At 36.9% G+C, this 23,434-nt stretch overlaps 1 protein-coding gene across 2 annotated transcripts in view; it reads right to left on the bottom strand.

Moving 5' to 3' along the window:
* The window catches only part of SORD (sorbitol dehydrogenase), a 279,871-nt gene extending 258,417 nt beyond the window's left edge, over window positions 1–21,454 (bottom strand). Inside the window, exons 1-2 of one of the 2 annotated variants that reach the window (XM_053717573.1) lie at window positions 21,389–21,454; window positions 1,842–2,055 (exon numbers count right to left, since the gene is read on the bottom strand). In XM_053717573.1, the coding sequence (XP_053573548.1) occupies window positions 1,842–1,916 (75 nt within the window). In that variant the 5' untranslated portion in view covers window positions 1,917–2,055; window positions 21,389–21,454. Of the gene's footprint in view, window positions 1–1,841; window positions 2,056–21,388 lie in introns of those variants that run through there. The other variant, XM_053717574.1, reaches the window with a different exon arrangement.
* Between the last annotated feature and the right edge of the window lie 1,980 nt (window positions 21,455–23,434).

The following is a 23,434-nucleotide window of genomic DNA, read 5'->3' on the forward strand; positions in this document are numbered from 1 at the left end:
CCCAATATATGACACTGTTTTAAGAGGAAATCTTTTATAAGAGATTATTTAATAATAATAAATTAAGGATATTAGTTGAGATGTGTTATGATTATGATTTTTTTTTCTTTTCTTTAATGTTGGTCAATAGGTGATCAGTGATGTCAGCTGAGTTCACATATACTTTGATGATATTATAGTGTTCATTTAAAGGGACACTCAAGTCCAAAATAAACTTACACGATTCAGATAAGGCACATAATTTTAAACAATTTTCCAATTTACTTTTATCACCAATTTTGCTTTGTTCTCTTGGTATTCTTAGTTGAAAGCTAAACCTAGGAGGTTCATATGTTAATTTATTAGACCTTGAAGGCTGCCTGTTTTCAGAATGCATTTTAACAGTTGTTCACCACTAGAGGGTGTTAGTGCCTGTGTGTCATATAGATAACATTGAGCTCACGCACGTGGAGTTACCTGGGAGCAGGCACTGATTGGATAAAATGCAAGCCTGTAAAAAGAACTGAAATAAGGGGGCAGTCTGCAGAGGCTTAGATACAAGATAATCAGAGGTAGACATTATATTAATATAACTGTGTTGATTATGCAAAAGTGGGGAATGTGTAATAAAGGGATTATCCATTTTCTAAAACAATAAAAATTCTGGTGTAGACTGTCCCTTTTTTCTCAGTAATTAATTTCTAAAATGTTCACCAGCCCATGAACTTTGCACTTAAAAGTTCTGATTATTCAGCTACGCATGGTTTGATAAATTCCTGAATAGATTTGGCTTGGCACAATTAAAAACTCTCAAAAGGAATGGTGAATCCATTCTCTTTGTGTTGAAATTCCATTTTTATATGTTTTCAGTATAACATAGAAAATGCAGTTGAATGTATTATTGTAGATAAACAAAATAATCAAAGAAAGCAATACTTCAATCGTGAATGGCAACATTTAAATAAGGTATTAAAAAAAATAAAAAAGAAAAAAAATGTTTCTGCTGGCTTTTAGCAGTAGTATTAGGAAAAGGAAAGTAAAATCAAACAGTATATTTCATGATTCAGACAGTATACAGTTCTAAACAACTCTCTATTTTACTGGTGTTATCAAATTTGCTTCATTCTTTTAGTATCCTTTCTTAAAAAGTCTGCTCAGAGCAGCTATGCACTACTGGGAGCTAGCTGAGCATATCAAGTAAGCCAATGACAAAGCTTATAAGTCTAGCAACCAATCACCAGCTAGTTCCCAGTATTGCATTGCTTCTCCTGAGCCTACCTAGATTTGTTCTTCAACAAAGATTACCAATGGAACAAGCAAATTTGACCATAGAAGTGAATTGAAAAGTAGTTTCAAATTGCATGCTCTGTCTTACTCATTAGATTTTGTATTTTGACTTTAATGTCCCTTTAACGTTATTTAAGTTAACCTGCTGTCTAGCTGTTCCTCTTCACCCCTCAAGACGCTGAAATAGTTGTCGACCAGATTTTCATTAACAGAATAGATCTAAACAATCGCATGAGCAAATATAGGACGAAATGAAAGATTATTTTTTTTGCTACAAACTATTCATCTGAAAAAAATATTCTTGCCTGTGCGCAAGATCATATGCAATAAAAAATCATAAACATAAGCTATTTTTTATTATTGATAATTTGCTATAAATACAAAGGATTGAAAGAGGTCAGTTGGAAATCAGTTATTTGTTTTTTTTTGTATTTATTATGCAAAACAAAACAAACAAAAAAACTCTCTGATATTGGCCACTTGGTAACCAGTGTGGTAATACTGCTAAATGTTTAATTTATCCACAGGAACATAGAAAGAGTGTTCATTTAAATGATTATATATGTACTTCTTACCAAGCGAAGATCACCAACTCCATGTACCACAACTGATAGGTTTTCAATATCATGTCCCAACGTTTTTGCTGCCATTATGGTCCTTGCATTCACTTTGTGTCTATCCTTTGGCAGTGCTGTTTTTATTCACTTTTGTATTCCCTTTTGGACTTTCAGGTTAAAGTTTTAACAGAAGCTTCTGTTTGTCAAACTTTGCTTAGCTTTTGACCCGGGCCTGTGAGGGAGAGACAACTTATTAATCTCTGCCATTCTCCTTTCTGCTAACATTGACAAATTTGTAATAAGAGATATGCAGTAACATTTCCAGATACTAGGATAACATCTGGCGACAGTTTATCATTGTTTGATACACTGGTTTGTAATATAGTTTCTCTGGCTCTATTCCAGACTTTATGTAAGTTAATTTAGTTATCAAAGTACAATTACAAAAAATGTTTGCATTAAATAAAGGAACATTGTAGGAAGGTAGGAAAACCCAACTAAGGCCTGGATTACAAGTGGAGCCGTATTTAACGCTCCCGCTCGAGCGCTAACTCCACTAGACGTAAGCTTTTTCGGTGCGTCGTGTAGCACTCGTATTACAAGTTTAAAGTAAAATGTTTTTGCTCGCAAGCTAACATGATGCGTGTAAAAAGCTGAACTTAGAATATCACGCACATGACAATGTATTCCCCCATAGAAATTGATGGAGCAAAAGAAAATTGGGGGAAAAAAAACGAACACCTTGCTCGCGTGCAAACACGTTCTCATATTCTGAAGTGCGCTAACCCGACATGAAAATATGAATGTTTCACATTCCAATGTTCTTCACATAACAGAATATTTTCTATTTTTTTATAAATACATATTTCTATATATAGCTGATGGTATTTTGGAGAGAGAGAGAGGAGATATATAGAGAGATATATAGAGAGATATATAGAGAGATATATATAGAGATATATATATATATATATATATATATATATATATATATATATATAGAGAGAGAGAGAGAGAGAGAGAGAGAGAGAGAGAGAGAGAGAGAGAGAGAGAGAGAGAGAGAGAGAGAGAGAGAGAGAGAGAGAGATGATAGATAGATAGAGATAGAGATGAGAGAGTGTGTGTGTGTGTGTGTGTGTGTGTGTCATGGCCAAAAATATTGGCACCCCTGCATTTCTGTCAGATAATGCACAACTTTGCGCAGAAGATTGTTGCAATTATAAATATTTAAGCATTCTCATGTTTATTTCTTTTGTTTGTATTGGTATGACATAAAAAAAAAAAGTGGAGAAAAAAAAAGCCAAATCTGACACATTCCATGCAAAAATCCAAAAATGGACTGGACAAAATTATTGGAACCCTCAATTTAATATTTGGTAGCACACTCCCCCACCATCTCTCCATTACTCCTCCTCCTCCCAAATTTCTCTCCTTTCTTCCCCTCCCCCCCTTTTTTTAAAGCAATGACGTACACCCCATCCCTCATTTTCACCACATTAAACACTAAAGGCATCAATTCCTCGATGAAGCGAAGATTATTGTTGAATTATTGTTGAAGTGCTGAAAACGGATATTGTGTTCCTGTAGGAAACACATTGGATATCGGGAGACCTTATGAGAATTAAATCTCCACAATTTCCTAATGTATATACATCTTCCTATATCAGAAAAGTAGAGGTGTGTCTATCTTGGTCAGTAAGAATGTTTCATTCCAACTTTTGCACTTGGAACAGGACGCGGAGGGAAGGTACCTCATATTAGTTTGTAAATTAAATAATTGCATATTCGGGGGGGCGTGTCTGGAAGGCGGCCATGATCAGCAGCAAATATATGGAGCTCCTCAAATATATTTAAATAAAGATCAAATTTCTCTCCTCAAACTGGACATTTTGCACAGAAAGTCATTAAGCTAATATTGGAGAAGAAAGGGAGCTGCAGGACATCTCAATTTATATGTTATTTTTTGCTGGACTCTCACGGACAGAATTCAGAAGGTAGGCCGCAACTCCATCATACGCATTCACTTCCCCCCCTCGAGCACTTTACCTACTCGAGTAGAGCAGTATTCATCTGCCATAGTTAATACATTAACCAGAACGTTACATACAGCGGATAATATGGAGGACTTCCATGATATATTACAGGCCAAGTTAAAAGCTTTAGATCGACTTATAGATTGTAGGTTTACGGACCTGAGAGACACTTGCCATGTGTCAAGCTGGATGGACTTACCCCCGAAAGAGCAAGGAAACATACCGGTAAAAGCGGACGTTACATGGTCTGAAGAATCTGCAGTTCTGCAATCTAGACAGTTCTCACTTACTGTGTCGCTCAGCCTTACTCTACTATCTCAACCCCAAGCTTTGAAAGGTCTCATAGTTGAGGAACAGCATTCCGATTGCTCCTGGCTGCCCTTAGCTGCCCCGAGGGGGAATGCGGCCGGTCTCTGCGGGGGTAAAGAGGGTGCCGAAAATAAACAAAGTGGGAGACTCTCTGACAACATCGGACACGCAGTAGCTCTGAAGATTCTAGCCTACAGTGTGCAGAGGAGTGACAGCATAGGAATATCGATAAGCAAGCAGAAGCAGTCCGGGTCCGTGATGTGTTTTTCCGGTGTGTATGAGGTTGAAAATATAACATCACAAGACGGGTTCTATTTACCTTTCCACTGCTGCACAAGAGTTGGTGTGGGGTAGCTCAGGACACTTTGCTGTGGAAGACATACTCCTTTGTGCTAACACTGAACTCCTAGACTGTCATAGACTTTAGCCATCATAGCAGGAGACATGCAATAAGGTTTATGGCGCTTCATTGCCACAAGCATTTCTATGTTGTTCTTTTTATTTTTATTTTTGTATATCTTTATATTTAATGTTGTCCCTTTGCCAGAGTTGGGTAATATTAGAGATGGGACTGTGTTTGTTGATAACATTGCATTTAGATTCTCTCAGGTCTACTTTGAGGTTAATTTTCTATAGCACTGAGAATACTGAATCAGATAGTGGCCACTATCTTTTGGGAATGAATGTTTTACATCTCTAAGTGGAATCGCTTATAGGGTGTATCTGAGACATACCAAACTTCACAAGAAGCCCTTTTATAGCCTATCATCAGACACTGTAACTACATATATGACTTTGGCATCAGGCTTAGGTTTTTGGATCTCAGCATACACATGTGGGACAATCTTATGCATGTGACAGGGTATGCCCTTGAGGATAGATATAGATCTCTTCTACCTTATTTAATGTATACTTATAAATGGTGAGTGTCCCGCCCATATGATAGAGATCCTAAAGTGTTTCTATATACATAAATGATGGTCACCTTGTGAACTTATCTAGGGTAATGCACATCAAATAGTTAATCCTACACAACACCCTTCCTTAGCATGCAGAGAATATATTCCTCTCCACATTTAGGAGTATAGCTATTTGAGTAATGAAGGAAATATCTAAGTCGCATCAAGCCTCAATAGAAGTAGTTCCTAATTTATCTATTATTCAACAAAGCACATCCCATGCTGTCCCAAGAGCTTCTTGTCTCTTAATTAAGAAGGGATAACATATTATGTTATTATTTGAAATATGGTTTGCGTACATGGAGGTCCCTCTGTGATAAGTTTAGAAGGTTTCTGGTTATCAATGACAGGTCCTCTCCGACCACTCATTAAGCAATTAATATGTGTAAGCTAAATCTTATAACCCTCTCATATCATTAACGTGATATTTTATTATTCATTACTTACAACTTGATCTTAGATATCAAATTGTCAGGCAAATTAAACTACTGGAGAGGATTCTTCACCTATTTAACTAAATAATACTTAAAAAGGCACATCCCATAGCAAAAGAGTATGTCATAGCCTAACAGGCTTTTATAAAGTATCATCCTATTAGGTAGCTATTTATGTTTTGGAGGTGCCAGGGTTGAGTTATTTTATAAATTAGCATATAAAAATTAAAAATAGGTATCATTACCCAGCAGAAATTCTAGATGTACATGCATTAAGATTTTTTCGTTGGGTTTCAACATTGAGTGCGGATATTTCTATATGTGTCTGATATGCCATCTATGATGACATTTGTATTTGATAAAAGTGTTTTACTTATAAGTCGTTTATGTACAGGCTTTGGCATATCGAACATGTTATGTGTATCATTATATCATCAATATTGTTTGCTAAATACCTTAATAAAAAACTTTGATTTTAAAAAAAAAAATAAAAAAAAAAAATTGCATATTCACTTTAGTTAATATTTATGCACCCAACCAAGGTCAATTGAAATTTCTGCAGAAGATACTAGGACTGATTGATAAACTCAAACAAGGAACATTAATTTGGGGGGGGGATCTTAATTTAATCTGGGATCCAGATTTAGACAAGAAATGTTCTAAACCAGGAAACACTGACACGTTTGTTAATTCATCTGCCCCTAAATTCAGGGACCTTATGTATCAATACCAACTCTTTGACGTATGGAGGTCTTTACACCCAACAGGTAGAGATTTTTCATATCTATCCCAACACATAACTCGTACTCACGATTGGATTATTTTTTTACTGATTCTTGGACTCTAAATGGAGTTCAAGGTGCAAAAATGTCCTCTTGTTCCTGGTCAGACCATGATGCGGTCTCTATCATTCTGCCTGGGAATACAACACTCTCATCTAGACCAATGTGGAAGTTCCCTCAAAGTCTTTGGTCTGAGCCACTTTCTTTAGGTTCGTTACAGGAGACGACTATAGACTATCTTTTAAATAACCCAGCAGGGGGACCTCACATCAAATCAGATGGGCAGCTTTTAAGTCATACATCAGAGGATTTTGTATTAGTAAAATGGCAAAGATTAAAAAGGAAATGGGAGGTCCCCTAGGTAAACTGATGTGTGACCTTAGACAAATTGACAGACTAAATAAAACCAATCCCACGCCAACTTCATCAAACGAAATATTACGCCTTAAAGAACTTATAAGTTAGGGGAACTCAAAGAGTTCAGGAGTCCGCAACGGGATTTAAACAGTTAATGTATTCTAAAAGCAATAAGGCAGACACAATCCTAGCCAAAAAACTAAGACAGAGAGCGGCTGTGGCAAGAAGCCCATCTATCACATATAGTGGTCAAACAGCATATACACCTGCGGATATAGGTAAACTATTTGCGGAATACTATGCTAAGCTATATGACATTGAAGGAAGTGAAATCCCTAGAGCAATATCTCCACAGGGGATTTCAAGCTTTCTTAGAGAATTAAATGTACCCACAATATCAGAGGAAGATGGAGCTTCTTTAACACAGCCATTTTCTCCAGAAGAGATTGAAGAAGTTTTAAAACAGATACAAAACAACAAGGCCTCAGGACCAGATGGTTTTACAGGCACGTTTTACAAGAAACTAAGGCCATTAATTACCCCCAGTCTTAAGAAACATTTTTAATGAAATTATGGAGACAGGGAATGTTTTAAGGGAATTTTTAGAGGCTTCTATTATTACAATACCAAAAATGGGGATAAGTTAGACAGAGTGCAGCAATTTCCGACACATATCCCTTATAAATCTTGATATTAAACTTTACTCAAAGCTTATAGCAAAAAGGATATTTCTTCTCCTACCCACCATAATTCATTATGACCAAGTTGCATTCACGATGGGCCGGCAAGGCCCAGAGAACTCAAAAAGGCTGATTTCGGTCTTCACAGAGGCCCAACGGAAAAAGATCCCAATGCTAGCTCTGTCTTTGGACGCTGAGGCATTTGACAGGGTCAGATGGGAGTCTTTGTGGGAAGTCCTTTGTTCTTTTGGGTTCCCTGAACCCTTCATTTTAGCAATTAGAATCCTGTATTCTGCTCCATACGCACGAGTGAGAGAGCTGAGATTTTGTTTCCAATCTGCAATGGGACAAGGCAGGGGTGCCCACTCTCGCCATTTATTTTTGCACTAGTAATGGAACCGCTTGCTCAAGCAATCAGACAATCCAATGATATATAAATGGAGTTCCTCTCATAACACCTCACGAGAAAATAGTTTTGTTTGCAGATGACGTTACTCTCTTACTAACTAATCCGTTAACTTCCATGCCAGCAGTTTTACTTTGGTAGGATAAGCTACAATAAAATCAACTACAAAAAGACTGAGGCATACCCCATCCATATAGAACAAATCCATATAGAACAACCTACCTTATTAGTATTACAGTCCCTCTACCCATTCACTTGGTCATTACACCATCTAAAAAAAAAACAAACAGAAAAAACAGGGCGCAAGGTAATGTCCTCTATAAGCTCCTTACCAAAATTAACCCTTCCCTAGGATTAATAAAATAATTAAAACCAAAGAAAAAAATCTACGATAAGAAGCGCTCAAAAAGAGCAATACAGTACTGAAGGATTAAATTTAAAAGACAATGTATTCAGCAATTTAATACATGTGTCAAAATAGTAAATGCTACATACATAAATCTGTATTGAGGCATAAGAAAAGTACCTTTTAAAATGGGGATGTCTCCCCAATAAAAATAAATAGAGGTATAAATATCTAGCTCAATACATGCCAAAAGTTCACTGAAATCTAAAAAATGTCAAGAGCATAATGCTAAGTGCCTAATGTTAAAGTGCAAATATTTAAAGTGCAGGTGTCTGAAATATATAGAGATATAGCAAAACTTAGATTAGTGTTTGATATCCAAATGCCTAGATAAATAATAAAACCAAATTATTACATGGATAATAAATATGTAAGTGTTGAGTAGTATGGTATGGTAAATAAGTTGTAATGTGTCTCTCCTAACGCTAACAAAATGAAATAATGGCGTGAGGATGGGTACCTCTAGCTTTCAAAAATGTCACAATGTATCACAATAATACACAATTTAAAAACTAGATAGATACGAATGTGGCAAATAATAAGCCGTCTCTGGATACAATATAAGTTACAAGTAACAATGCCGATATACGGCTAGTGCAAAAAGTTTAAAAGAGTATATCCACGGATCCCAAAGGGGTAAAGCAGACTAGTATTTTCGGTATTCACAGGAGCGTTAAAACAGAATGACCTTGGAGTAGAAAAGGTGGCTTAAATGGTCTAGCACAAACAGAAGTATGACAAGCTTCCCTGCTTGTATCTGTAGAGAATTTGAGGGGTTCTTGTTATAGTACTTACGGCTTTGCCTGTGACTAGTACTGGTAAATATCCTCTCAAATGGTGTAGTCCCACAAAATAAATAGCTTGGCAAATCTGTTGTATTACTTACGGAGCCTTGGCCACATCCGCGGCTTACCACAGCGTCCTCGCTCAGATCGCGCTTCCCAGTTTCCAGTTGGCAGAGGTGGAGCTATGACGTAAGTCTCCACTATCAATCAATGAAAGATCCTGTTGCACGCTGAAAGCATGATAGAAGCACTGAAACAGTAGAAATCCTGAACGGCCGTTCACAGTCTTTTCAATCTTTCAAACCTCTGTCTGGATTTCCAGACTCCTCGGGTTAATAAGAAAAGGTGCTGAAATCAATGCTGTAGTGGATAGTTGACGTTTTTCGCCCCTAGTGCAGGACTTTATCAAACCATACCATTACACCATCTCAGACATCTAGGAATACTCCTAAGTGCAGATGCCGACCACATTATTTACAGTAACTATGAAACTTTGATAGCAGATTTTAAACTTCTGCTAGAGAAATGGGACTTTAAAGAACTCTCCTGGCTAGCTAGAGTGGCCTCAATTAAAATGTCACTGTTACCAAAAGCATTGTATTTATTCAGATGAATTCCGCTTAATGTCCCATATTCTATTATGTATCAAATTCACAAACTACTTTCCAATTATATTTGGAAAAACAAAGCACATAGGATTGCATATAATACTCTGCAGAGGCCATATTCTAAAGGGAGAATTGCAGTCCAAAACATTTTTACTTACTACGAAGCTGCAAAATTATCTCATATCACAGAGTGGGGTCTTAAAGGAGATAACCCAGGCTGGTACCTTTTAGAAACTGCCAGTATACCTGCAGATCTGGGGTTAGCTGATGTAATTTGGGGCCTCAATAAGAGAAAACTTGCCCCTCACCCATCTCCAGCCCATCATTTACAAGGGGTATTTTGGGATCTTACTAATATCCATGTAGGAGATCGGAAAATAAAAGGATTTGAAGTAATAGCTGATTTATATGATCAAAACTCAACAATTAATGCTAATTCGATATCTCTTCGATTTGACCCAGTCCCCTCTTGGCTACCATTTGAATGTTTTTCGAGTCCTTAGCTTCCTAAAAACCTGGGGGTTCCCCACAAATTCCATTAGGAAAGGCACATTGTGGGAAAGTTAATGGTTAAGTGGACCTAAACTCTCTAAACCTGTTACTGTCCACTATAACCTTATTTTATTAGATCTTATTGTGGGGTTACCCTGGCAAAGTAAAGCGTGGAGTATGGAAAAGGGTACCACCTTTTCTGACCAAGACTGGGATAGAGCCATTACTTTAACTAAAAAAACAGTACATTGTGTTACTATGTTGGAGGTTTATCTCAAACTATTAATGAAATGGCATAGAACTCCCGTCAGACTAGCTAAAATGTATCCGATAATCTTGTCTCTATGTTGGCGGGGATGTGGACCTGTGGGCTCAGACCTGCACATCTGGTGGGGATGCCTGAAACTTGCACCATTGTGGAAAGATATTCAGGTATTATGTTATTACCTAGAACTTACATCTACAGTGTCACCCTCTAATGCTCTATTACATATCATAGAGAATACTATACCTGTCGTCAAAGAGGCCAATAATATATATATTTTTACGGCTGTCAAATTATGTATAGCTCAAGCATGGAAAAAACCTGAACCTCCGCGTCTTGTCGAAATCAGTGCGATGGTTGATTACATGGCCACAATGGAAAAACATTTCTTCAACTCAATTGACCAAATGGAAAAATATTGGCTAGTTTGGGACACCTGGCTACACAAATAACATAGGCTTAATTTTTTCTTTTTTTTCTCTCTATCTCCTACTACCCTGGGAGACGGTAATTCCCGGTTTCGGACTTACAGGCATGCTCATTTGCTATTATCCTCCCCCCCCATGCTGTTATCCCTCATATTTTTTTTCTCTCTCTCTCTCCCCCCTCCCTTACACCTTTTTTTTTCCCTTACCTTATGTACCTATATTTCGCTTGCGAGTATGGATCCTTTTATGCTGATAGACATGGGATTTTATTTGAAAATAACACACTTTTAGTATTGAACATGTCTAGACAGATAAGAAAATAATCTGTTATACTACTATTTCTGTAATAATCGTACTTATATGATTGATCACCTGAATTTATCTAGAGTGTGACACAATATTGATGATTGAAATACATGTTTTTACAGCAGAGCAAAATTATGTAACCATGTATAATTTGATAACATTACGCGTTGTATTGTTGTATTGTTATTATCTATGAAAAATGAATAAAAATATTTTGGAAAAAAAAAAAAAAATTGGTAGCCCATCCCTTGGGGAAAAAAAACTGAAATCAATTGATTCCTGTAACCATCAATGAGTTTCTTACACCTCTCTACTGGTATTTTGGACCACTCTTCTTTCGCCAACTGCTTCAGGTCTCTCAGATTGGAAGGGTTCATTTTCCCAACTGCTGTTTTGAGATCTCTCCACAGGTGCTCTATGGGATTGAGATCTGGACTCATTGCTAGTCAGTTCAGTACTCTCCAGCACTTTGTCTTAAACCATTTCTGGGTGCTTTTGGATGTGTGTTTTGGGTCATTGTCCTGCTGTAAGACCCATGACCTCTGATGGAGAGTGGAGACCCAACTTTCTGAAACTGGGCCCTACATTGCACCACATAATTCTTTGGTAGTCTTCAGATTTCATAATGCCATGCACACAGTCAAGACATCCAGTGCCTGAAGCAGCAAAGCAACCCCAAAACATCAGTGAACCTCCACCATGTTTGACTGTAGGGACTGTATCTTTTCTTTAAAAGCCTAATTTTTTTCTGAAAACAGTAGAATTATGGGCTTTACCAAAAAGCTGCAATTTTGTTTCGTCTGTCCACAGCGCATTCTCCCAAAAGGATTTTGGATTCCTCAGGTAAGTTTTGGCAAACTCCAATCTAGCTTTTTTATGCAGTGGGGTCCTTCTGGGTCTCCTACCATAGCGTCCCTTTTCATTCAGATGGAGACGTATAGTGCGAGCTGACACATTTGTACCCTGTGCCTGAAGGTCAGCTAGAATTTGTCTGGAAGTTGATCAAGGTTCTTTATCCACCTTTCGAACAATCCTTTGTTGCCACCTTTTATCATTTTTTCTCTTATGTCCACATCCAGGGAGATTAGCTACAGTGCCATGGGCTGTAAACTTCTTGACAATGTTGCACACAGTGGCCACAGAAAAATTAAAAGGGACAGGAAACCCCAACATTTTATTTCATGATTTGGATTGAACATACAATTCTAAACAACTTTACAATTTACTTCTATTATCAAAATTGCTTCATTCTCTTTTTATCGTTTGCTGAAGGAACAGCATTTCACTACTGGCAGCTTGATGAACACATCTAGTTAGCCAATCACAAGAAACAAATGTGTGAAGGTACCAATCAACAGCTAGCTTCCACTAGTGTAGGATATGTGCATACTCGTTTTCAACAAGGGATATCAAGAGAACAAAGCACATTTGAAACTAGAAGTGAATTTAAAAGTGTCTTAAATCACATACTCTGTCTCAATTATTTGCTGCTCTCTCTCTTCTCCATGTTCAGTGTGACACACAACAGAAAGGTTGAGTACATTTTTCCCCATTTTAACTGGTTGCCGTTGTGATTTCTATATTGTCAGCACCTGTTAATTGATACAGGTGAGTTAAATTACAAATTACAGGAGCATCACAAATTCGGAATGAGAAGGTGCCAATAATTTTGTCCAGTCCATTTTTGGAGTTTTGCGTGGAATGTGTCAGATTTGGCTTTTTTTCTCCCGTTTTTTCTGTCGTACCAATACAAACAAAAGAAATAAACATGAGAATGCCTAAACATTTGTAATTGCAACAATTTCCTGGGTGAAGTGGTGCATTAAATAACACATTTGCCTTGATTTTGTCATTTGAAATAGCTGTTTTGGCCTGTTGAAACCACCATACATACTGAAAATTACAATACAGTTCAGGCTAGAAAAAAAACTTTGTAAAAAAAAAAAGAGGCTGCAGCAGAAATCAACCTCACAGTGGTGGGTGGAAGAGAGCAAGAGCCCATTTGAAAGGTTTGCATAGCAAATGCCTCATATTATCAAAATATGGTCTTAGAAAAAATAAATAAGTCAAAGTCAACATATAGAGACATGAAGCTACTGTAAGAAATGTTCAGTTTGCAAAGCAAATCACTCAACTTTTCAAAGAATGATTAACTCAATGTTATTGTCATTGTTTTTGGCTATTAGCTCATCAAGTACATTTCTAGCTTTATGGAGAGCATCATTGCATATTGTAGTTTTCCATAGTTTTACTTTCCCTGCAACATGCTAGACATTGGTAATTTAGTTCAGTGCAGGGGCTATTTTTTAGCTGGCATTATTGTCTAGGGTGCTTGTTTTCAAACCTGTCCTCAGGCCTCCCCAACAGGCCAGGTTTTCAGGAATACTTTGGATGAGAGAAGGTAGCTAGTCAGCTGATTATTTCACCTGTGCTCCAGTTCAGATATTCTCAAAATGTGGCCCGTTAGGGTGGCCTGAGAGCAGGTTTGTAAACCAGTGTTCTAGGGCAGTGTTTGTATACAGCAGTCCTCAAGTACCCCCAACAGGCCATGTTTTCATTAATAGTTGAACCAGTGCACAGGCAATCAGCTGATCGGTAACACCATAGTTACAAACCTGCTCTCCCCCATCAGCTAATTATTTCACCTGTGCACTTGTTCAGCTATAATGAAAACCTGGCCTATTGGGGATACTTACGGACTGGGTTGAGAAACAATGGTCTAGGATAATCATAAACAGAGAGGATTTGTGTAGTAGTGTATCTAGTATATTTAAAAAAAAAAATTGTTTATAAAACCTTTATTTCCCGAATCCCCAGAACATTTCAGAACTAGAAATTGAGGATATGTTTATTTTTTTCCTGAATTAAAAATAGGACATAGGTACACAAATAATAAAAAGGACACAAATGCTAAAAAATATACATTATATATAGATAGAAGACAGTACGTTGAAAAAGAAAACCTAATTGGTGTGGAAAATATTGATGTAAAATGTCCCTCCACTTTTTTGTGTCATCGATTATACATTTTACCTTCTGGAGTGTATTAAAGGGATAGGAAAGTCAAAATTAAACTAACATGATTCAGATAGAGCATATCATTTTAATACACTTTTAAATTCACTTCTATTTTCAAATGTGCTCTGTTCAGCACACATTTGTCTCTTGTGATTGGCTAACTAGATGTGTTCATCTAGCTACCAGTAGTGCAATGCTGTTCCTTCAGAAAAGGATAACAAGAGAGAGAAGCATATTTGATAAGTTGTTTAAAATTGTATGTTCTATCTGAGTTATGAAAGAAAATGTTGGGGTTTCTTTTCCCTTTAAATTGTTTACAAATAACTAATTCACCTTGATTTTGTAATTTGAAATAGCTGTTTTGGCCTGTTGAAACCACCATACATACTGAAAATTACAATACAGTTCTGGCTAGAAAAAAAACTTTGTAAAAAAAAAGAGGCTGCAGCAGAAATCAACCTCACAGTGGTGGGTGGAAGAGAGCAAGAGCCCATTTGAAAGGGTCAGTTAGAACAAAATAGAACAGAGAGATCAGTCTGTGAATATGACAATCCCTTAATATCTCAAGGAAGGGATGACTTAAGAAATGTCACATTAGAAAATATAGAGGAAAGCACACCGAGTAGCAGCAGAAAGCACATGAAAATTAAATGTATGACAACAAATGCAAGAAGCATGACAGGTAAAATGGGGGAGCTGACGCTCTTAGTTGCAGAAGAGGACTATGATGTTATCAGTATAACTGAAACTTGGTGGGATGATTCACATGACTGGGCAGTTAACTTAGAGGGGTATACATTATTTAGGAGGGACAGGAATAATAAAAGGGGTGGAGGAATCTGCATGTATATTAAACCTAACCTTAAACCTACAATAAGGGAAGATATTTATGATACAAGTGACAATGTAGAGACCCTGTGGGTTGAAATAAAGAGTGGGGGGAAAAATCCTAAAAAAATATTACTAGGAACATGCTACAAGCCTCCCAACATTAGTGACCCGGAGGAAACTCAACTACTTATCCAAATAGGTAAGGCTGCTAATAACAGTGCTGTAATTATGGGAGATTTTAACTACCCTGATATAAACTGGGCCAATGAAACTAGTAATTCAGCTAAGGGGGATAGATTTTTAAATGTTCTCAGGGATAACTTCTTGTCACAATTAATAGAGGAGCCAACTAGGAGTAAAGCTATATTGGATTTAGTGCTATCAAACAATACAGATATAATATCAAACATAGAAGTTAAAGAACATTTGGGTAACAGTGATCATAACATGGTCACATTTGAAATCTATTTTCAAATGCAGTGTTTTAAAGGCTTAACTAAGACTTTTAATTTCAAGAAAGCAAAATTCAACGATTTAAGGAAATCATTAAATAATATAAATTGGGACAATGTATTTTCTAATAAAAATACAGAGAATAAATGGATAATATTTAAAAATGTGTTAAATAAATATACATATCAACACATACCATATGGTTATAAAAGTAAAAATAAAAAAACAAAGCCATTATGGCTAAATAAAAATGTGTTAAGAGAAATTAGGAAAAAACGTAGGGCATTTAAATTATTAAAAGAAAATAGTACAGACTCAGCATACAATATTTATAAGGAATGTAACAAAGCATGCAAAAAAGCAATCAAATTAGCCAAAATTGAAAATGAAAAATTAATTGCTAAGGATTCTAAGTCTAACCCTAAAAGGTTCTTTAAGTACATAAATAGCAAAAAATCTAAGAAGGATAATATAGGTACATTAAAATGTGTGGAGGGTAGCATGATAAATAATGACAGGGAGAAGGCTGAGGTACTAAACCAGTTTTTTTCTTCAGTATACACAAGAGAAGAACCATTGAATGATACTTTTGAACATAATAGAACATGCCAGTCCATACCACTAACTGGGTTTTGTTTAGAGGATATCAGGAAAAAACTGGAAAATATTAAGGTAAATAAAACTCCAGGCCCAGATGGAATACACCCAAGGGTGTTGAGGGAACTTAGCACTGTTATAGACAAACCTTTACTCTTAATTTTTCAAGACTCATTATCCTCAGGCATGGTACCCCAGGATTGGCGTAAAGCTGATGTGGTGCCACTCTTCAAAAAGGGAAGCAGGGATGATCCAGGAAGCTATAGACCAGTTAGTCTGACATCAATAGTGGGGAAGATATTTGAAGGGATTATAAGGGATTATATTGATGAGCATATTCGTGTAAACAAGATTATGAGTTCTAATCAGCATGGCTTTAGGAGAAATAGATCATGTCAAACTAATCTGATTAGATTCTACGAGGAAGTAAGTCAAAATATAGATAAAGGGGAATCAGTGGATGTGGTATACTTAGATTTTGCAAAGGCATTTGATACAGTGCCACATGAGAGATTAATGCACAAAATTAAGGGACTGGGAATAGCTGAAAATGTTAGCTCATGGATAAATAACTGGATAAAAGATAGGGAGCAACGAGTAGTAGTAAATGGATCATACTCAGATTGGACAAAGGTAATCAGTGGCGTCCCCCAGGGATCAGTACTGGGCCCTGTTCTTTTTAATATTTTTATAAATGACTTGGAGCAAGGATTAAATAGCGACATCTCTATTTTTGCAGATGATACTAAGTTAAGTAAGGTCATAAGGTCAGAGCAGGACGAACTGTCTTTACAAAGGGATTTGCTAAAATTAGAACTATGGGCAAGTGAATGGAAAATGAGATTTAATACGGAAAAATGCAAGGTTCTACATTTTGGAAGTAAAAATAAGCAGGCTACGTATTTTTTAAATGGGACAAGACTTAGCCAAACACAGGAGGAAAGGGATTTGGGAGTAGTAATAGATAACAAGCTAAAGATGGGTGCACAATGCAGGGCAGCGGCTTCAAAGGCTAATAAGATACTAGCATGTATTAAAAGAGGTATTGATTCAAGGGAGGAAAGCATAATTCTGTCATTATATAAAGCCCTGGTAAGACCTCACCTTGAGTTTGGAGTGCAGTTCTGGGGACCAATTGCTAAAAAAGATATTGCAGAACTAGAAAAAGTTCAGAGAAGGGCCACAAAGCTAATAAGGGGATTGGAGAAATTAACCTATGAGGAGAGGCTAGCCAAACTGGGTCTGTTTTCTTTAGAAAAAAGGCGCTTGAGAGGTGACATGATTACTTTATATAAATATATTCAAGGCCCATATACAGAGATGGCAGAAGCTCTGTTTATTCCAAGAAAATTGTTTCTGACAAGAGGTCATAATTTAAGGTTGGAGGAAAGGAGATTTAATCTCCTGCAACGGAAACGTTTTTTTCACTGTGAGAGCAATAAAATTGTGGAACTCATTACCAAAGGAGGTAGTGAATGCCAATACCATAGATACATTTAAAAATAGTCTGGATAAGTTTCTGTATACTAACAAAATTCATGGATATGATTGCTAGTATTAAATGGGTCACATTTTAATGGGGTTATTTAAGCTTAACTGGAGCTTTTTGTAAGTATTTTAGATTTGTATAGGTTGAACTCGATGGACTTCAGTCTTTTTTTCAACCTTATCTACTATGTTAAATGCCTCATATTATCAAAATATGGTCTTAGAAAAAATAAATAAGTCAAAGTCAACATATAGAGACATTAAGCTACTGTAAGAAATGTTCAGTTTGCAAAGCGAATTACTCAACTTTTCAGAGAATGATTAACCCAATGTTATTGTCATTGTTTTTGGCTATTAGCTCATCAACACAGTACATTTCTAGCTTTATGGAGAGCATCATTGCATATTGTAGTTTTCCATAGTTTTACTTTCCCTGCAACATGCTAGACATTGGTAATTTAGTTCAGTGCAGGGGCTATTTTTTAGCTGGCATTATTGTCTAGGGTGCTTGTTTTCAAACCTGTCCTCAGGCCTCCCCAACAGGCCAGGTTTTCAGGAATACTTTGGATGAGAGAAGGTAAAATAACCATGTTTGCTAGTCAGCTGATTATTTCACCTGTGCTCCAGTTCAGATATTCTCAAAATGTGGCCCGTTAGGGAGGCCTGAGAGCAGGTTTGAAAACCAGTGTTCTAGGGCAGTGTTTGTATACAGCAGTCCTCAAGTACCCCCAACAGGCCAGGTTTTTATTAATAGTTGAACCAGTGTACAGGTAATCAGCTGATGGGTAACACCATAGTTACTAACCTGCTCTCCCCCATCAGCTGATTATTTCACCTGTGCACTTGTTCAGCTATAATGAAAACCTGGCCTATTGGGGATACTTACGGACCGGGTTGAGAAACAATGGTCTAGGATAATCATAAACAGAGAGGATTTGCGTAGTAGTGTATCTAGTATAAAAAAACAAAAATTGTTTATAAAACCTTTATTTCCCGAATCCCCAGAACATTTCAGAACTAGAAATTGAGGATTTTTATTTTTTTTTCCTGAATTAAAAATAGGACATAGGTACACAAATAATAAAAAGGACACAAATGCTAAAAAATATGCATTATATATAGATAGATAGATAGATAGATAGATAGATAGATAGATAGATAGATATAAATGTTTAAACAATCAACAACAGTATTTCACGTCTACTATCTAAAAATTATCTCTGTATATAAAAATGTAAAAGGAACATTGAACTGGCAATGCTACATGGTTACTACTCACTAAGCTACTGTTTTCCCTCTTCTATTTGAAGCCTCTTCAAAGACATTCTTCCATTTAACTAGGGCTGCAACAACTAATCGGTAAGTTTTGATCATAAAAATAGTTGTCAACAAATCTCATTATCAATTAGGTGGTCAGCGATTAGTTGGTCAGTTGCACAGCACCAGCTGCTTTAATCTGACGATCTACTGCAACTAAGATTGTGCAAAAAAATTTTAATTTATTTATTTTTTAATCTTTTTTTCTATCCGATTAATCGGACAATAATTATCCGATTAATCTGATAGAAAAAATAATAATAAATAAAAATGTTTGTACAATACCATGTGCAGGAGTTCATCGGATTGAAGCAGCTGGTGCTGTGCAATAACCAACTAATCGCTGACCACCTAATTGATAATGACATTCTTTGACAACTATTTTTATGATCAATCTTACCGATTAGTTGTTGCAGCCCTACATTTAACCCTATAAAGTTGCTAGATTTGAAAACGTCACTTCTTCATATTGGGGGCTGCCATCTTGGAGCATACTTTTTCTTACACTCAGTGAGGTTGCTGGCTTTTTGACAACTGTATAATGTGGTTCAAGTTAGGGTGCAGGATAAAGAGAAGGCACTTTACATTTGTTGGATTCATTAATATTACTGCCAAGTGATTTTCAACCACTTAGTGACCAGCGAAGTACCCTGTACATCGCTTGTCTTTCTATTGGGGTTTGTTTTTTAATAGCATAGTCTCGCCACCAGCGGCGATACCGCACTATTATAACAAGCCTGCCGGAGGGAGGGTCTAATATTGTGGTCTTGCTGCTCGCGGCAAGACCCGCGCTGCTACAGCCAGAAAAAAACCCTTAAAGGGGCAGTCTACTCCAGAATTGTTATTGTTTAAAAAGATAGATAATCCCTTTATTACCCATTCCCCTGTTTTGCATAACCAACACGGTTATATTAATATACTTTTTACCTCTGTGATTACCTTGTATATAAGACTTTGCAGACTGCCCCCTTATTTCAGTTCTTTTGACAGACTTGCATTTAGCCAACCAGTGCCCTCTCATTTGTAACTCCACGGGTATGAGCACAATATTATCTATATGGCACACATGAACTAATGCCCTCTGGCTGTGAAAAACTGCCAAATGCATTGAAATAAGGGGTGGCCTTAAATGGCTTAGACAGTAGTGTATGAGCCTACCTAGGTTTAGCTTTCAAGAAAGAATACAAAAAGAACAAAGCAAATTTGATTTAAAAAAGTGAATTGTAAAGTTGTTTAAAATTGCATGACTTATCTGAACCATGAAAGTTTAATTTTGACTAGATTGCCCCTTTAACGACCAGCGACGTACAGGGCACGTTGCGGTCGTTAAGGGGTTAATATATTTGTGTATTTTTTAAAATGTATCACACAGACTTACCACAAGCAAATTATTCACCTATCAAAAAGCTGATAACTTTACTCATCTGTATGTCCAAAATGGCGGCCCCCAGTATGAACAGGTGGACCTTTAGCATCTAGCTGCTTTAACCCCTTAAGGACCAGCGACGTACCCTGTATGGGACTTAATTGTTTTATAGCGCGGTCTTGCCACCAGCGTTGAGACTGCTCTATTCCACAAAGCCTGCTGGATGGAGGGCATTAATAGCGTGTTCTTGCTAGACTTGTGCTATTATGTCCTGAAAAAACCCTTAACGACCAGTGACATACAGGGTACATTGTGGTCATTAAGGGGTTAAAGTATTAAAATAGGAGAACTGTCCTAATAAGAGCTGCACAGAGAGCCGTTGGGTTATTGACCTCTGAACTATAGATTTAGACCCTGATAAACACCAAAGCAATCCTGTGTATCAGTTTGCTACACCTAGATAGTGTTATGTGCAGCTCACAGTCAAAAGCTGCAGGAGATCTGCGTGTGCTCTCTGACTGGCTCATCTACCACTATTATTTTTACATTCTCAATGTTGAAAAAGTAGGCTTCGTAATCAGCAGAAAAAAATAAATATATATATATATACACACCCTTTAAATTTATGGAGTACTGTCAACATACATTTAAAGCAATATTTTATTAGTATATAATGGAATTTATATTGGTATAATGAAAATAAATTAAATGCCACATGATTTTATAAACGTGTTTTACTTTAAGTAATGTGGCAGGGTCATGTAAAGTGTCAGTGTTAAAGATTTGCAATGTAATGAGCTACACATTAATCTATTAATAATGTAACCCAGTTTGCACAGGTGGGCGGGGTTTGATTTCTGTCTCTGCTTCATTGTTGTGGTTCAGGTTTGCTCAGTGTCTACTGTCTATACTCCACCTCTATTATTATGTAACTAACTGTGGAATAAAAAAAAACTATTAGTTTCCCATTTAAGATGTACAAGTTTTTAAAACAACTGCATATGTTGCTATTATAAAAATTGTGTTCTTTCAAATAATTTACCCTGTAGTCAATCAATGTACTTTATCTGAGGGTTGCATTGCACATGGTAGCAGACAGGGCTTAAAAGATTCACAACCAGATGTATAATATATCAAATAGATTTATTATCTAAACTACTTTTTTTTTTTTTTTTAAATATAATGTTTTTTATTTATTTAAAATCATTATAGTTCACCACAACCAATTCAAATTCACAGACTTACTGTAGCACTCTAATGCCTGGAAGCGTGAGATGACAGCCTGTTTCTGTTTCAGCTTTTTTTTTTTTTTTCTTCAACTAACTTTATTCATCACAGTAAACTGGATAGCATTACAATTTACTAGTGGTGGACGGTTTCCTTATTGTCCAGAGCAGAAAATGTTCATACTAAATCTTGTGTAGCACAGAAGCAGTGCTTAGTCCAGATAAGCTCAATTATAGTCAATAAGAACAATTTTCGGTAAAATCTTAGTTATTTTACCCAATTTTCTACTAATGTTTCCTATTATAATGTGTAATCATTCTGTGGCAATCATTATCAGCACATATTTATTAAATTGTAAACTATACTTTTTTTGTATGTAATACTATATTCCCTGATTTATTTTGTATATTGTTTTATATATGTACAGTATATTATATTAAACCAGTTTTATTTTTGTCACTATCCTTTCATTAAGTCAATTAAATATGAGTTGCAGTAATCCAATGTTGTTTAATCCAACAATTATATCTACTACCCTATTTTTGTTGTTATTGACTATATTTTTACTTTTCTGAACAACTAATTGCTTTTGTGTTTCCTGTTGTATTTTTTCCCTTATATTCAATATATGAAGAAGTGCTGAATATGTTATACTTTGTGTATGTATATATATATATATATAGAGAGAGAGAGAGAGAGAGAGAGAGAGAGAGAGAGAGATACATCTCCTTTATATTGTGTATGTGGCAACACATTTAGTAATACTATTTCTAAATATTTTATTTCCTCTTTTATAAAATTTTGCTTGTCCCACACTCCCTAGGAATGCCACAAAGCAACAACCTGCAAATGCTGGAAATCAAATAAGTTGGTTTAGGCAATTTGCAGCATTTTGCTTTTTGGCCTCTAGGGAGCATGCGACAAAGCACAATTTTATACACAAAACAGGTGTTTAATATCCCTTTAAAAGAACATAAAAGTCATTTTATATAGGAAAGCAGACATTAGCAATAAAGTGCTGCTATGTAAAATATATGCATACAAAATAAATGTTTCTAACCATTTAAAACTTCAATTTGCTTAGCAAAATATACACTAATAGTCCTAAAGCCTGTGTACACTGGCCAATTTTTGCAGTACAGCGGTTCCACCCCTTGCTCTCTCTCTATCCCCCCTCTCTTCTGCTCTCTCTCCCCCCATCTCTTTTGTTCTCTCTCTCCCCCTCTCTTTTCCTCCCTCTCTTTTGCGCTCTTATCCCCTCTCTTTGCGCTCTCCCCCTCTCTTTTGCTCTCTCTCCCCTCTATTTTGCTCTCTCTCTTTCTCTCCCCTCTCACCCCCTCTCTTTTGCTCTCTCTCGCCCCTTCTCTTTTGCTCTCTCCCCTCTCTTTTGCTCTCCCCCTTTATTTTGCTGTCTCTCTCCATTCTCTTTTGTTGTCTCTCTGCGTCTCTTTTGCTCTCTCTATCCCCCCTCTTTTGCTTTCTCTATCCCCCCTCTTTTGCGCTCTCTCTCTCCCCCCCTCTTTTACTCTCTCTCTCTTCCCTTTCTTTTGCTCTCTTTCCCTCCTCTTTTGCGGTCTCTCTCTCCCCTCACTTATGCTCTCTCTCCCCCCTCTCTTATGCTCTCTCTCTCCCCTCTCTTTTGCGCTCTCTCTCTGCCCTCTTTTGTGCTCTCTGCCCTCTTTTGCTCTCTCTCCCCTCTCTTTTGCTCTCTCCACTTTCTCCCCCTCTCTTTTGCTGTCTCTATCTCCCCTCTTTTGATCTCTCTCTCCCCTTTCTTTTGCTCTCCCTCCCCCCTCTCTTTTGCTGTCTCTCTTCCTCTCTCTCTATCTCCCCTCTTTTGAGCTCTCCCTCCCCCTCTATTTTGCTCTCTCTATCTCCCCTCTTTTGATCTATCTCTCCCCTATCTTTTGCTGTCTCTCTCCGTCTCCCTCTATCTCCCCTCTTTTGAGCTCTTATGAGCTCTCGGCACCGCCCTGCCCACGGCTCGCCCAGCCCCGCTCACATCACAGCCCGCCTGGCCCGTCCACGTCACGCCTGATCACGCCCGCGTCACGCCCACATCAT

Source organism: Bombina bombina, chromosome 6 (genome assembly GCF_027579735.1).
Source record: "Bombina bombina isolate aBomBom1 chromosome 6, aBomBom1.pri, whole genome shotgun sequence".
Lineage (NCBI taxonomy): Eukaryota > Metazoa > Chordata > Amphibia > Anura > Bombinatoridae > Bombina > Bombina bombina.